We start from the raw sequence: 16,265 nt of genomic DNA, 5'->3' as shown, positions 1-16,265 counted from the left end.
TTTAATGTATTAATAAACTAGCACATATATTGGCATATCATAATTTTTAAATATTTTTTATAACTGCATTTCATTATAATTGGTTTTCTATGTAATTCTGTATATTTTATTTTGTGCATATGAAAGCAGTTTCTCAAAAGAGGACGTATAAGATTAACTAGGCTGCCCCAGTGTCTAAAAAAATCACCACAGAGGTTAAGAAATTTAAAGTTGTATAATCAGTAGCCTTTTCTTTATTGTAGCATGGTCACCAAGACAAGAATAAGTTCAGAGGAAAGCATAGAAATTTAAAGTTAGGGAAACTTGGATTTTTGTCAATATTTTAGTGATCGTAGAAAATCACATAACCTTTTGTGTTTTAATATGTAAAATGATGGTAATAGTCCTTAACCAGGTTGGTTGTGAGGATTACTTGAAATCAAGTTTTATAAATACTAGTTCCTTTCACTTTCTTCTCCTGACTGCCTGCTATGTGGCAGTCCCAGCATATGATTAGAGCATTGCCATGATGTGTAAATACTATTTACACTGAAGGCTTTTACTTTGGTTCTGCCCATTTATTTAGCTCTTGTATGTTTAATTTTTAAAGGCAAAAAAAGTCTGGAAGCAATATACTCCCTCCCATCAGTTCCTCTTAGAAAATAGCCATAACCACTTTTTCTCTGTGTGTGTGTGTGTGTGTGTGTGTGTGTGCGCCTTTATTTATGTATGGCATTACCAAATGTAGTTCAGTCATACATACATTACTGTGGAACTGCCAAATTGACAAATACTTTTAAGTTTTGATATGCCATGTTATTAAGCAAGTGTAATGACTACCCTTACACATTAATTGTGAGAGTGTAATTTGGTACAGTAATTTTGGGTAATTTGTTGGTACCAATTAAATAGCCATTTAAAGTAGGTGATTTTGAGATTCAGTAGTTGTATTTCTAACTCTGTTGTAATAGAAATTCTACTTCTAGACATTTGCCATACAGAAATACTTGCACATGTGTAAAAAGACATTCACTACAGCATTATTTAAAATAATGAAAAATTTTAAACATCTTAAGTGTTCATGTGAAAACAAGGTCTTGCTTACAGAAAGCACACCCTGGGTTCCAACTTCATTTAGACAAGAAACATATACATGTGAAAACAAGAACATCTTAAGTGTTCATATATGTTATAATTTTTTTTTACTAGACTGTACTTTTCTTTTAATGATTTTCTTTTAATGATGATGATGATGATCATTTCAGAATTTAGAATTTTTACCTAGTCAGTCTGGTCTTTGTCCCCTGGATTTTATTTATTTAGTTAGTTTCTTTTTTTTTTAAAGAAAGATTTTTCCCACCCTAAAATAGGACAAGAAATTTTTTCCTTCTTCTAGTACTTTTATAATTGTTTTTGTTATGCAGTGTACCTGGAATTTTTTGTGTGTATATGGTTTAACCTTGGAATATTGGTTAGAATTGTATTAATTATAATGATGAATTTGGAGAGCACTAAAATATGGACATTGTTCTTATCTAGGAGCTTGTATTTGTTTTTACTAAAATTTTCCTTTATGTTTTTTCATGAAACTTCATAATTTTCTTGCAGTTTAATTTATTTTTAGAAATTTCCTACTTGTCTTGCTCTCATGCTAAGACATTACTGAGTTATATTATCATGATGTGGCCATGAAACTTGTTTATTTAACACAAATTTGTCTTATTAAGTACAGTTGTTTATATTTTTAGTCCGGCATCTCATCTACACTTTTCAATAAAGCATCCACATACACTTTCCTGGGAATACTACACTATGTTTCAGTGTAAAGCTCACCTCGTGATGAGATTGATTGAAAATAGGATCAGTATGGAATTCATGCTACAGGTAAGTAGTATTGAAGTTAAGGACTTAACAGTTACAAAGAAAGATACATTCTATTTATATAAACTGAATGCTATTCTGTAGAATAGGAGTCAGGCCTCTGGGGTTGTAGGAGGAATTCTGTTTCTAATTAGCTGTTTGCTCACAAAGTAATCTGTGCTTTTCGTTTGTTTCCTCAGATGTAGAATGAGTATCAATACTTACCCATTTAATGCCGGATTGTCATGGTTATAAAATTAGAATGTGGGAATGAAAGTAAAACCTATTTGTATATATGATTTTGTATTTAGCATTATTTAAAATATTAAGGGTGAACTGCCACTTACGAGTGTTTTCAATAAAAAAACCCAAACCTGTCTAAAAGATGTTTATTTATGCTACTATTAAATTCTGTCATATATTTTAAGCAACTTTTGGTGTAAATAGTTGAGATCTAGTGGTTGAGGTAGTAGAAGTAAGATGTATTGTAAATGGTCAGCTATTTTTTTTTCCACTGATAACATTCTTACAGGTGAGTGAAAAAAAATTTTTTAGTAATTTTTAAAGCATTTTGTTTGCCTTAAAATTAAGTTTCTTTAATCTTTCTGTCCTTCACCTTACCTTTAAAGTGGAGCAATATTAAATGAGAGATGGTCCATAAAGAAACTTGTAGAGCTGTGTAAGTCTTAATGAGTGTTCTCAATTTGCAAAATGTTTAGTTTCTTTGAAAGTTCATGATACAATAAATTATAGGTGTTATATATTATTGTTATTATAATCCTTAAAAACAATGTTCATTGTTTGCCTAGGACATCATTAAAATTGATTTATATTTTGAGGAAGAACAGATTTATAGTCTGGCTGTTTAAATCTTTGCATACTTTTATTGCTAATAGTCTTTAACTAGATCTGCCTATATAGTAAGATATGAAATGTATTAATTTTGTAATTTACTATAGTTAAGTCATAATGCAAAATGGGTATAGTACAGAATTAAAAACAATGTATATTGTGTTACACAAACTTACTAAATGACCCTTTTCATCCATACAGGTCTTCAATAAACTGCTAAGTTTGGCTAGTACTGCTTCATCACAGAAGTTCCAGTCACATATGTGGAGTCAGATGTTGGTTTCCACATCTGGATTTTTGAAATCCATCTCAAATGTCTCTGGCAAAGACATCCAGCCTTTAATAAAGCAGTGGGTGTATCCTTTTCAGTAGCAGCTCACCAAGGAGGGGAAGGGAATAAAGTTATATGTGTCAGGGGAAGGAGGCAAAAGAAAGATTTGGGAGACCAAAGGAGAACTATTTAAGTTGCTAAACAGTAGTAGAAATAACTAGGAACTGTAAATCATTTCTGCTGAGGTACCTATTAATCATTGAGATATACACACATATATGTTTATGCTTGTAAAATTTGGCATATTTTGAATTGCTTTTTTAGTATGTGAGTATTGCAGTAGGCTTGATGGTGGGGGAGGTGAGTAATCCACCACAAAGGCCTGGAGGACGGCTCGTTAGATGTAGCGGTCTGGTGGCTTTTAGATGTGGTTAGGGGTTGGCACAACTTAAGTGCTATCTGGGAACTTTTCAATTTTTACATTTTTTTTTCATATCAAAGAACTATTATATTAATAAACCAGTACAGTGGTTTTACTTCTTTCAAAACACAAATTTGTTAATATTTCAGAAATTTTGTTTAAATCTGGGGAAACAGTTTTCACAAAAATTTTGAATACTTTGCCACCTGGTTTACCCTGAAGTGTGTTCTCAGGCCTTGAACTGGTGAGAATGTGTCTGAAAGTTATCACCTACTATAATGAGTCAGTTATTTTGTTTAGTACATATTCATCTCAGAATTCAAAAGTTCCTTTACAGTTCTGTAGAGACCAGAGTGGAGTGGTAAAATTTTATGGAAGTTTTGCATTTAACAGAAAACGAAATGTTTTGGAATTAGAAATAAAGCAAGATTATACATCCCCTGGAACTCAGAAATATGTGGTAAGATTTTTTTCCAAGTGGCCTTTTTTACTGCTTTCTTCCCTGTTTCAATATAGGAAGAGCTTATGGGTGGAGAACTGATTAGAAGATATATGGGATTTTGTTTGCAAAGGTGGAAATTGAGAAAACACAAACTATCAATGATGGAGGTTATGATGGAGATTTCAGGGGACACAGGTTACCCCAGTTCTCCCCTCCTTTGGTGCCAACTACCTTTCTGTGTCTCCTGATACAAATCTTCCATAGTACTGTTTTATATCTTGAAATACATGCCTGTACATGTAAGAATACATACATAGTATTTTTCTAACATTATCTTTGAACACTGTTTCTTTTTAAAGGGACCACTTAAAGTGACAGTGCAGGAGTTAGATGGATCTTTCAATCATACGTTGCAAATCGAAGAAAACAGCCTTAAACATGATATTCCCTGTCATTCCAAAAGCAGAAGGTAGGCATTGAATCATAACTTTAAACTGCAGTTGATAATTAAACTGAAAGTCTCACAGATTAAAATGCCAAAATAAAAATCCCAATATATACCCAAGTTTCAAGTAAAGAACATATTATCTGATATCTTTTTTTCTTCCTTCTATTTCAAGTTGGTATTACCAAATATTCTTTATTTGCTTTCTGTTCTTGACATTTTTTTCTTTGAATTAGTTAATTTAAAAACTTAGATTTAAGAATCTTTATTTTATAGGGTCACTGGGAGGTGGAATAGAAGTTTGATTTTTTTTTTGGAGTCAGGAAAAATTCAAGGCAAATTGCTTGGTTTATTAGTCCCATTGGATTAATATCTATAGTAAACTTGGGGAAATGATCATTAAATATAAAGGAAGGCGCTGAATACCTATGTCATAAAAATCCGCTGCATTTTCTTTGCTTTATGTTTCTCCTTTTTTCTGTATGCCTTTACAGAACATTCTTTTTTTGTTTTTTTTTTAATTTATTTATTTTAAGTAATCTCTATACCCAGTGTGGAGCTTGAACTCGCAACCCTGAGATCAAGAGTCACATACTCCTCCACCTGAGCCAGCCAGGTGCTCCTTCATTTATTTATTTTAAGCAATCCTATACCCAACATGGAACTTGAACTCATGACCCCAAGATCAGGAGTTCCTGAGCCAACCAGGTGCCCCTTAAAAAAACCTTCTTGTTGGGGCACCTGCGTGACTCAGTGGGTTAAAGCCTCTGCCTTCTGCTCAGGTCATGGTCTCAGGGTCCTGGGATCGAGCCCCGCATCAGGCTCTCTGCTCAGCAGGGAGCCTGCTTCCCCCTCTCTCTCTGCCTGCCTCTTTGCCTACTTGTGATCTCTCTCTGTGTGTCAAATAAATAAATAAAATCTTAAAAAAACAAAAAAAAAACCCCTTTTTGTTGTTTTTCAAAAAGGCACATTGTCATTTTCCTTAAAAAGTACCTGTATCCCTGGGGCTATTAGTACATTATATGTTAATAAAAAATAATAAAGTATTCAACCGTTCATCTTCAATGTAGTATATTTTTTCTTTACCACTGTTGTTAGCTATTAGCATGTATTCTGAATAAAAAGATGGGAACATTTTTGTGCTTTGCTGGAGGATTATGTAGTAATATCAGAACTTCAGAAACAGAAGTTTTACAGTCACGACTACATTGAGGTCATGTCAGACAGATGAGGATGTCAGTTGATTGTAACGGCCTTCAGAAACTTGACTGTGAAATTTCCCTGAAACCATTTTTTCTCTGCAAAAATTCTTTCTTAGTTCAGGCTGAAATTTCTCTTCCTTTTGTTCTGTTTCTGGCTTGGAAATTGGGAACATCCTATTGCTACCCTTTTCATAACATTGCCTCAGGGATTTTTCTCTATAGTAACAGTATGTCCTTTGGGTATTCTTTGGTGTGAGGAACACAGGAAGACTGTTCTCTGTTCCTGTTTTAATTTGTAGTCTCCCAAGTTTTTAGTAGATTTTATCATTCAAGAGTAATTTGCATGGAAGTAGTTGCTTTTTGGAGGACTTATCCTAAATCTTTTTCATATTGATCAGTTGTACATGTTTATTAATATTGTTAAGATGTTTTATAGTTAACCACATACTTCATTTCGTATGGGATAGCTCCTTGCTCCTTGTCTCGGTTCAGGCCTGGTTATTTTTTCAATTTTTTTTATAAAGGATTTCTTTGTTGATAGATCGATCTTTTCTGTATATAATTGCAGATTACCAGTTTTTAGAAGTATATCCATGTTTTAACCAGGCATTTAGCTATATATTTTTGCTTTTTGTTAAGCTTTCATCAGGAAGAGTTTTGAGTATCATTGACTTCATTCCCTTCAGCTTCAAAATAGATTTTTTTTGGTGTTTAAATTCCATTACATTCACTATCCCTTCTTCCTTAAGCTGTCTTATAACATTGCCTGAAGTTTTTATTTTGAGCTTCAGCTGTTCTTATCTCCTTTCTGAATTGAAAATGTCATAGCTAACTTTTCCCTGAATGTAGGAATAAGAAGAAAAAAATTCCACTCATGAATGGAGAAGAAGTTGACATGGATCTTTCTGCGATGGAGTAAGTTACTTGAGTTTAAGGATGTAATATTGTATGCCTTGTCGTTTGTCTCATTACTACACACACCTAAAAGTATGTAAATGTGTTGAAATTGGTGCTTTTAAAACTTTGAAAGTCCATAGAAGTGCAGTGTTTCTCAAACTGTAATGTGCGTGTCAGTCACATGCGGATCTTCTTAATATACAGTTTCTGATCTAGTACTTCTCTAGTGGGTCCTGATAGTCTGTATTTCTAGGGAGCTCTCAGATGATCCAGGTTCTTTTTGTCTTTGGTCAAGGCTTCAGGGCATTTTGAGGCTCCCCGTGCTTTCAAAATACAATTTAAATATCACTGTTCTAAATTTTATGTGGTAGTATTTACTGATTGGCAGTGTTTAATTTTTAAAGACTTCATTTTGCTCATCCATATTGTGCCTCTGTGGGTTTTTTTTTTTATTAAATATCTGTAATTATTTACTGGCTTGGTTGCCAAATGTTACTGCTGTTTATATATATATATACACATACATATACATATACTTTTTCCATATCAAGTGCCTTTCCTGTAGTAAGCACCCACTAGTATTTGGTGAATTAAAGTAGTATTTTAGGTAGTGTCCTTTTGATGATGGTGTTGACATAGACTAGATTTTTTTAAACTGGGAGTTACTTTGACAAGAATGGGAGAATAAATTCATGATATGCCTCTGAACTATGATTTCAGAGCTTGCTATTTGAAAAAGATGATCATGAATCTAACATTTTTTTTAAAAAAAGTATTAAAAATCAGTTAATTTAGTAAAATAAATTCATTTCTTAGTCACAGATTGATTCCAAGAAATGATGGCGTTTATAGCCATAGTCAGTTAGGCTATAGGCCATGGAATGAAGAAATTTGATCTCATTCTTTTTTTTCACATTATATAATCACAAATCAAAATCCCCAAATTAATATTTTGAGATGGAATTTCTTTGTGACCACTGTCGTCTTATCCTTGAGGGATCTTTTAAGTAACATTAGTAAAGATTAACTATTGTGAGAAAGTTTGAAGTACATTAAATCCAATGAGAATGTTGTCTGTGATTAAAAAAATACAGTAAAAGTTCAGGCAGTCTTGAGTATTGCATAGAGAAGAGAATCTGTTTAATAAATGCTTAGTTTTTATTTTAAAAATATATAAAATTGAATCAAAAGAAAATTTTATTTTCTTTCAGTGCTGATTCCCCTTTGCTGTGGATAAGGATAGACCCAGATATGTCAGTGCTGAGGAAAGTAGAATTTGAGCAAGCTGATTTCATGTGGCAGTATCAGCTCCGCTATGAGAGGGATGTCGTCGCACAGCAGGAGTCCATTCTGGCCTTGGAGAAGTTCCCTACGCCAGCATCTCGCCTTGCACTCACTGACATATTAGAACAAGAGCAGTGTTTCTACCGAGTAAGAATGTCTGCTTGCTTCTGCCTCGCAAAGGTGAGGTGATGCATAGTAGAAAGAAAACATGATTACTGCATTAAAAAAAACAAAAACAAAAACCCAAAAAACTCTGGTAATGAATTAGCATTTACTGAAGTCTTTAATTTTACTTGGTAGCTGGTCCCTCAAAACCTTTTTTCCAAATATGTTTAATAAGACTGATTCAAAAGGAAAATATTTTGATCTGAAAATAGATAATGCATTAAAAGTTTGTAATTGTTGGGGCGCCTGGGTGGCTCAATGAGTTAAACCTCTGCCTTCGGCTCAGGTCATGATCTCAGGGTCCTGGGATTGAGCCCCATATCCATCCAGTTCTCTGCCCAGCAGGGAGCCTGCCTTCCCCTCCCCCTCTGCCTGCCTCTCTGCCTACAGAATGAACTTAGAAGTTCAGACCAAGGTTTAAAAAAAAAATTTTTTTTTATTGTCAAACCGAAAGTCAGATTTTAAAATTCTTTTTTTTTTTTTTTAAGATTTTATTTATTTATTTGACAGACAGAGATCACAAGTAGGCAGAGAGTCAGGAAGAAAGAGAGGAGGAAGCAGGCTCCTGGCTGAGCAGGGAGCCCGATGCGGGACTGGATCCCAGCACCTGGGATCATGACCTGAGCCGAAGGCAGAGGCTTAACCTACTGAGCCACCCAGGCGCCCCCGAAAGTCAGATTTTAAATTCAAAGAGGATTGCTCACCATTTTATTGAATTGCCAAACCCATCCTGTTAAAGCACAGAATGCATTTGGCAAGAAATTCCTTAGTTTGAGTGGTGCTTTACGTTAAAATTATAGGAAATCAGTTCCTCTTAACTAGTCTGTGTGGTGATTATTTCATGTTGGTTTGGGTTTAGTAACCAATATCAGTGATACATAACTTAAAATGATAGGTTCTATAATTTCACGTGCTAGAAAAGTTAATTTATTAAGAAAACTAAATATTTTTCTTTAGATGCAAAAAAACTGAAGGTAGAACAAATGAAAACCAGAAAAACGCAGACAAAAATTTGTCCAGAAATACTGGGTTCCAGGTATTTTTAAAAAAGTCTTGATATAGGTTCATTTGCATTTAGTGACTGCCCTGCCTTCCTCACTGCTAAAATCCATTTGCCCAGCATTTCTGAAGATTATAATGGTTAGATTCGTTTTGTCTTTAATGGTCACTATTGAGTATTACATTGTTACATCCTGCTCAGATATGTGAGGGACAGCATGGTATTTGATAGATCATCTGCTAAGGATATGATTTCATTGCTTCTATAAAGATCTTTGTGATTCTTGCATGCTAAATTCTTAGCAGGTCCATGAAATTATAGATTGTTATTTAAAATTATAAATTATTCTTTTCAGACATAATTTCTATATACTCTAAAAGTTTCAGTAGCAATATATGGTTTTTCTGTAGAGCATTCTTGCAGACTTAAACATTAGCACTGTACTTGGCTTATTTTTCAGTTAGGGTAGACTTTAAAACCTTATTTAAAATTTATGGTGATGATTCTGTTTGGTAATTTGAAGTGTTAGAATTATATTTTCTTAAATGAAAAGGACAAACTTATTCAGAATAGAAGCCTTTTGCAAATATTTTTTTTTAAAACATAACAGAATGCTCCAACTTAGAAATTACAGAAAATATAAGTGTACATAAGAATGGGGGGGGAGGTGAGTTAATTTTTTTTGGAAATGGTAATAAAAGGCTAAAATTATTAAATTTCTGAGAATTAAAATTGTTGAAAACAAATCCAATTGTATTAATAGATTTTAAGAAGCTATTTTATTTATTTAAAAATATGTTTTCAGTGGTAATGGAAATTACTTCATTCTAATTATTTGCAGATTGCAAATTCAATGGTGAGCACATGGACAGGACCACCAGCCATGAAATCACTTTTTACTCGAATGTTTTGTTGCAAAACTTGTCCAAACATTGTGAAAACAAACAACTTTATGAGCTTTCAAAGCTATTTTCTACAAAAGGTACAGTTTACTTTCTACTTTGTTATAATTGTTTTTTGCTGTTATCTGTGTATCTCAGTTGAACTTGGGGACTATTTAAATAACAGGTATGTTTACTTTTGTATAAAATGTTTGCCTTTGTTCTATTTTTGTTTCTTCAAAATGTTCCCCAGGGGCATCTGGTGGTTCAGTTGGTCAGGTGTTTGCCTTTGGCTCAGGCCCCGATTCAGGCTCCGTGCTCAGTGGGGAGTCTGCTTCTCACTCTGCCCCTCACCTGCTCATGCTCTCTCTCTCTTTCTCTCTCAAAATCAAAATCTTAAAAAAAAAATGTTCCCCAAATTTTAATTGATAATTCATTGAGATTATGAGCTGTGTGTAAGTAGCTGTCAACATTTATACTAAAGTAAACAGAAATGGATAATTTGACCTTTTGGTTGGTCATCTAGGGGATGGAGGTATGGGTGAGTCTTTCTGATGGCAGTCATTCCAGAATGTGGACAGCCCTTCCGAAACAGACAAGTACAGTACCCATCTCTGGTTTCAGTCTTAGCTCTGCTCTCACTAGCAGTTTGCACGTGGATAAGTTTCTTAACCCTGTAAGCTTCAGTTTACTCAATTGTAAAATTTGTCTTTTTAAAAATCAAATAGACCAAGTATATAAAGTGTTTTTACACTATATCAGATAGAAAATTTTATATATATATATAGAAAGTCACAGTGGTGTGATGGTGTCACTGTTTTAGGAAGGGATATGGAAATGGCAGGATTTTCAACATCTGGGCAATTTGCAAACCACTTGTAAAATGTTTTGATTGGTTTAATGATGATGATGATGAAGATGAAGGCAGGGGTGCCTGGGTGGCTCACTCAATTAAGCGTCCACCTCTTGATTTTGGTTGGCTCAGTTTGTGATCTCAGGGTCGTGAAATTGAGCCCTGCATCAGACTCTGTGCTAGGTGTGGAGCCTCCTTAAGATTCTCTTTCTCCTCTCCCTCTGTTCCTCCTCCTCCTCCTCTCTCTCTCTTCTATGTGTGTGTGTGTGTGTGCTCTCTAAAAAAAAAAAAAGAATATATAATAAGGGCAGAGTTCAGATTAAGTAAATCAAACTGGAAAGAGGAATGAAGTTGAAGTAGAAAAAACTAACAAAGCCTATTTAATAATTTTGGTGTTGAGGAGTGGGAGAAAGACATGTCGTGGATAAAGCAGTGGGTTATTTTGTATTAAGGAAGAAGAAACTTGAGGCATGTTTGGCACAGAGAAAGGAATCTGTGGAAAGGGTGAGATGAAATATTCAAGTGGGAGCAAGTAAATATAAAAAAGAGAAGGCAAAGTCAATTCTAAAGATACAGGAGTGGGTGGGACGCAGTTGGGAGGTTTCTTTTAGAAAAGATAAGAACATTCCTTTTTCTGAGGCAGGTGGAAAGCAAATTGGAAGTGGGTGAAATGATAGATGTTGAGGGGTTGTTAGGTAAGGTGAGATTTATATTTGGCAGTGGGAGATACCTACTGAAAGCAGAAGTCATGATATAATTAGAATGAATTTCATCAGCAGAACAGATTCAGGATGAACCAGGTTTTGGGAAAGCCAATATTGGTGTGATCAAAGAAGTCTAGGTGACGTGTCATTTTAAAGGACTGAACATTCTCTAGTACTTAACTTGTTGCCCAGCTCTCTCTTGCCATTTCACTAATTCATGGTGTGGAGACAAGTTAATTTCTGTGTCTAACCAGAATGTTCCCTTCATTGTGCCATTGTGTCCATATCCCTTATATTGTGTTTCATATTGGGAGGTGTGTCCCATTAGTGAGAGGGATGAGATCAGTTTGTAAGTTTTGGTTTGTTTGTTTGTTTGTTTTGTTTTTAAATAAAATAGGCAGTATCAGAAGGCAACATATCTTATAAGGGTATAAAGTGTTTGTGGTTTTAATTAGTATACATGACATTTGTGTGTGTGTAGATTGGGATGTAAATGTATTTCTTATTGTGGGTTGCAGTCAAAAAAGTTGGAAAAGTAATGCTTGTAGACCAGTTTCTTTCACATAATACTTTGGTGCCAGAAAAAACAGAAAAGATTACTGTAAGTCAAACCTGAGTTTCTTAAGGGCAGAACAGGCATTAGGCAGGTATTTCTGTGGAAAAGAACCTTTCCTTCCGTTCTTAGGGCACGGACACTGTCTTCTATTACATTGTGGTAACACTGACGGTCTTAGCGCTTCTACTCCTTCATGCAAGCAAAGGAGTTTACCCTCCTTTTTGTCCTGCAGTTTGGAAGATGCTGTTAGTTTGAATCAGATGAGAGCATAGTCCAAATCTCCCTGGGTACTGAGGACTGTGATGACTTCATCTGTGGTTCTTTCTTGAGTTTAAATAGCTTGGTTTTACTGGTAAAGGTTACCACTGTGTGAGTCAGGTTTCCACTTCTTTAGGAAAATTCCCTGTGAAAATCTGGAAAGGGAAAAGTTAGGCTGGATTTTAGGTAATATACCATTTTCTTTAGGTTGAGAGTGGGGGGTACTGCAGAATCAGTGTCTCTCAGACTCGTGATCTCTTTCCTGTCTGTCGCATGCTTCCAGCCACTGTATCATCTGATCCTAAACATGGTTTTGAGGAAGCAAGGCTCTTAACTAGGCAGCTGGCTAAAATAATCGTTTTGGTAGTAGAGTGGGACTTGAAGAATAGTCTGTCTAGTGTTAAAACCCATTCCTTTTCCACTGTAAGACACAGAACTGCATTTACATAATTAATAATGACATATACTTTACTTCATCAAATGAAGACATAGGCACACAGGCTACAGACTACTCTGCCCTTGGTTTGTTACTCTGCTCTCAGTTGCAATGTGTCCCATGTTCCCAGTGAGAAGGGGTGAGAATTAGAGGGTTAAGCGTTAGTATATTCTGCATATACTAAAATGAATTGTCGTAACAGAAGAGGTTATTATATGCTTAAAAAGTTTTTTTCTTCCTTTTTTTTTTGTAGACTATGCCAGTTGCAATGGCTTTATTGAGAGATGTTCACAACCTTTGTCCCAAAGAAGTCTTAACATTCATTTTAGACTTAATCAAGTACAATGACAACAGAAAAAATAAGGTAAGATACTTTAACGAATATTATGAAACTACCTAGTGACATTTTGTTCTTAAAGAAATATTTAGACTGTGAAATCATTGTTGAGTCCATGGTAGTTGAAATTTCTTGAGACTATCTACAGTATATATTTGTTATATAATACACAAATATGATTTATTATAATAACCAGTAGAACACAACCCAAGATTAGTTGTTTGTTTGAATTAGTTGTTTTTTTTGCATGTTCCTCATACCTGTTGCAATGTGGAAATAGTAGTGTATCAGATTTCAGGAATCCAACTAAAACTTGATTTGGGGAAGTCTGACAGCCCAGTTATTTTTTTTCTTTTTTCTATTGCCATGTGATACAGAGAAAACAGTTCCCTCCGGGGATAATTTATTCATTAATAAATTTAACTTTTTACTATAATGTATGTTTATTAATTTATTTAGCAAATAGCTGTTGAGTGCTATGCTTCAAAAATCATTTCATCTTGTAATTCTAACAGTCAGCAAATGTTTTTGAAAATACATGCTATGCTAGGCAATATACTGTGTTAAACAGAAAGAAGAGTTGGTAGATGGCATCCAGAATTTTGTTTACTCATTAAACATCTCTTGAACAACTGCTGTTATTTCACAGTTTGACTCTGGACCCTCACAGATTCAACCTAATGGGGAAATCAGACAAGTAAACAGTTAATAGTCATCCATAGTAGGAATATGTTTAGACTTTACTAGAGCAATTCAAAGAAAGTAGTGCCTTCCAAAGGGTACAGAGAGACAAACTCAGGGAAGTTTTGTATACAAGTGGTGACTTTCAAACTGAGTCCTAAAGATGAATAGGATTTTCCTGGTGTTATTCCAGGAAGAAGGAACAGGACATGTAAAGACACATGTATCTGATATGGCAGGTAATTAGAAATCAGGAACAGTTAATGAAACATCACAACAGTAAAGAAAAAGTGACAAATATGTTTATTAAAAAATGGTGATTGGTAATGAAAATCAGGAAGACCAATTTTTCCTCAGGTCCGTAGAATAATATTCAAATGATTTAAGCTAAAAAGAGTCCTTAAAAAATTAGTACTTTAAAAGTACATTATAGTTGATAGACTTTTTCTTTCCATTTTTGAATACTGTTAAAACATTTTTAGGGCCGCCTGGGTGGCTCAGTGGGTTTTGGCTCAGGTCATGATCCAAGGGTCCTGGGATCAAGCCCCGAATCAGGCTCTCTGCTCAGCAGGGAGCCTGCCTCCCCCTCTCTGCCTGCCTCTCTGCCTGCTTGTGATCTCTCTCTCTGTGTCAAATAAATAAATAAAATCTTTAAAAAAAAATTTTTATAAGATTCTTTTCTAGTCTTCTAGTTTGTTTTGACTTTGATTTATAGTATTCCTTTCTTCCTCTATACATGAATTTCTTTTATTTGAAGATATTAGGTTATTTCAGATGATACCGAATCAAAATTACATTCAGATGGAAGGGGAAAATACTTTTTGTAAAATTGTTTATGTCAGTTCTTGTTTCGGGGGGTTGCTTATGTAATTAAAATCATGGTAGCCCCAGTATAGTACTTTTACTTTGTAAAGTGATTTCATCTACCTTAATTTCTTTAAACCTTACTTTTTTTGGAGTTGACAAATGAAAGAAGAACACAGAGGTTGAGAGTTGAAAATTAACAGTAAGTGTAATCTGGGAATTGTGCTGTGAGCTGTCACCACCTATCTATGTGGTGATCTTTTTAGTGCACCATGCTACTTTATATGACACTATATTTGTAAGGTGCATACTGACAGTATGAAATTTTACACTTCCATTGTTTTTTTTTGCAGAACGACATAAGACTCAATTTCTTGTAACTTTGAGAAGAAGGCTAATCAGGTGTTATAGTTAGTGGCTGTAAGATTAGCATACTAATCTTGGAAGATATTAAGGATAGAATAAATACAATAATGATAACAATAGTAATAATAAAATAAACTGTTTTTTGTGTGTTCCATGGCCAGTACCAAAATATTTATCATCTAATATGATTCTCATCAGATATCTGAAATAGAGACTATTATCTCAATTTTCCTTTGAGGAGATTAGAAGCTAATAAAGATTTACCTGAGGGTAATAAGCCAGATGTGTAGAAATGCCAAAAAGAAGTTGAGAATCAGTGGAAAATATTTAAAAATTTTTTAACATCGGGGCGCCTGTGGGTTAAAGCCTCTGCCTTCGGCTCAGGTCATGATCTCAGGGTCCTGGGATCAAGTCCCCCATTGGGCTCTCTGCTCAGCGGGGGTCCTGCTTCCTCCTCTTTCTCTCTCTCTCTCTGCCTGCCTCTGCCTACTTGTGATCTCTCTCTCTCTCTCTGTCAAATAAATAAATAAAATCTTTAAAAAAAAATTTTTTTTTTAACATCTCATTAACTGGGTAGAAACTGGGTAGAGCATGAAATTCAATACTCTGGGTAAGTTTTCAAGAAGTCTGAAATTAAACCCCCTTAAAGCCTAGTGAATAGCCATTTTCTATGATAATCTTTTATACATATATGTGAATTTCTAATAAATAATATATGTTTATGGAATTTCTGTTTTGTTAATTACAGTACACAGAACATGGGTTGAACTATTCCTGACTCTCAAAGATCATTGTTAAAAACATCAGTCAGTCTTTGCTATAGTACACTGATACTGATGCCTTCAGGGTATTTTTTTGTTTTGTTTTTTGTAGGAATTTTCGCTATACCGAATACCTCCGACCTTCCATGTGTTCTGCAAATTATTTCTTCCTCTTTGTCTCTTATAACCGTAAGGTGATGGGATAATCTAGCTTGTTCAATTAGGATTATATAGTAGCTGTGGAAATTGGACGTGCTCAGAGGGATAAATATTAAATCTTTTTGGTTTTCCTAGTTCACCCACTCCCCCATCTCATTTTTAAAGATTTTTAAAGATTATTTATTTATTTATTTGACAGAGACAGATCACAGGCAGGTAGAGAGAGAGAGAGAGGGAAGCAGACTCCCTGTTGAGTAGAGAGCCCGATGCGGAACTCGATCCCAGGACCCTGAGATCATGACCTGAGCCAAAGGCAGAGGCTTTAACCCACTGAGCCACCCAGGCGCCCCTCCCCCATCTCATTTTTAATTTCCAAGTTCATTCCGTGATTTGAATACTTAAGTCAGAAATAGCGTAAATGGACTATAGTAAATTTACTATAGTAAATGGACTCTTGCTTTGTTGGCAAAGTAGTTACCAGAAGGTAATAAGAAGCAGATCAGAATATTTGAAGAAAACTGGTAATTTGAATAATCTCTGAATGGAAAGGGTCTTTCTAAATTGGAAACAAGACTTAGAACCTGGAAAAGAAAAGGTTGATAAATGCCACAATGTTAAAACAAAATTAGGCTGATAAAAATCCATGATTTT

General features: G+C 34.6%; 1 protein-coding gene across 3 annotated transcripts in view; it reads left to right on the top strand.

Moving 5' to 3' along the window:
- The window catches only part of TAF2 (TATA-box binding protein associated factor 2), a 91,312-nt gene that overhangs the window by 28,820 nt on the left and 46,227 nt on the right, over positions 1-16,265 (top strand). For all 3 annotated transcript variants that reach the window (XM_004743492.3, XM_004743493.3, XM_045078075.1), the window contains 8 exons: positions 1,728-1,863; positions 2,893-3,047; positions 3,729-3,843; positions 4,185-4,294; positions 6,322-6,387; positions 7,581-7,833; positions 9,660-9,800; positions 12,760-12,870. In XM_004743492.3, coding sequence (XP_004743549.1) covers positions 1,728-1,863; positions 2,893-3,047; positions 3,729-3,843; positions 4,185-4,294; positions 6,322-6,387; positions 7,581-7,833; positions 9,660-9,800; positions 12,760-12,870 — 1,087 coding nt within the window. The remainder of the gene's footprint in view (positions 1-1,727; positions 1,864-2,892; positions 3,048-3,728; positions 3,844-4,184; positions 4,295-6,321; positions 6,388-7,580; positions 7,834-9,659; positions 9,801-12,759; positions 12,871-16,265) is intronic.

Source organism: Mustela putorius, unplaced genomic scaffold (genome assembly GCF_011764305.1).
Source record: "Mustela putorius furo isolate JIRA1106 unplaced genomic scaffold, ASM1176430v1.1 tig00000228_pilon_pilon_pilon, whole genome shotgun sequence".
NCBI lineage: Eukaryota > Metazoa > Chordata > Mammalia > Carnivora > Mustelidae > Mustela > Mustela putorius.
This window is presented reverse-complemented; position numbering and strand designations above follow the sequence as displayed.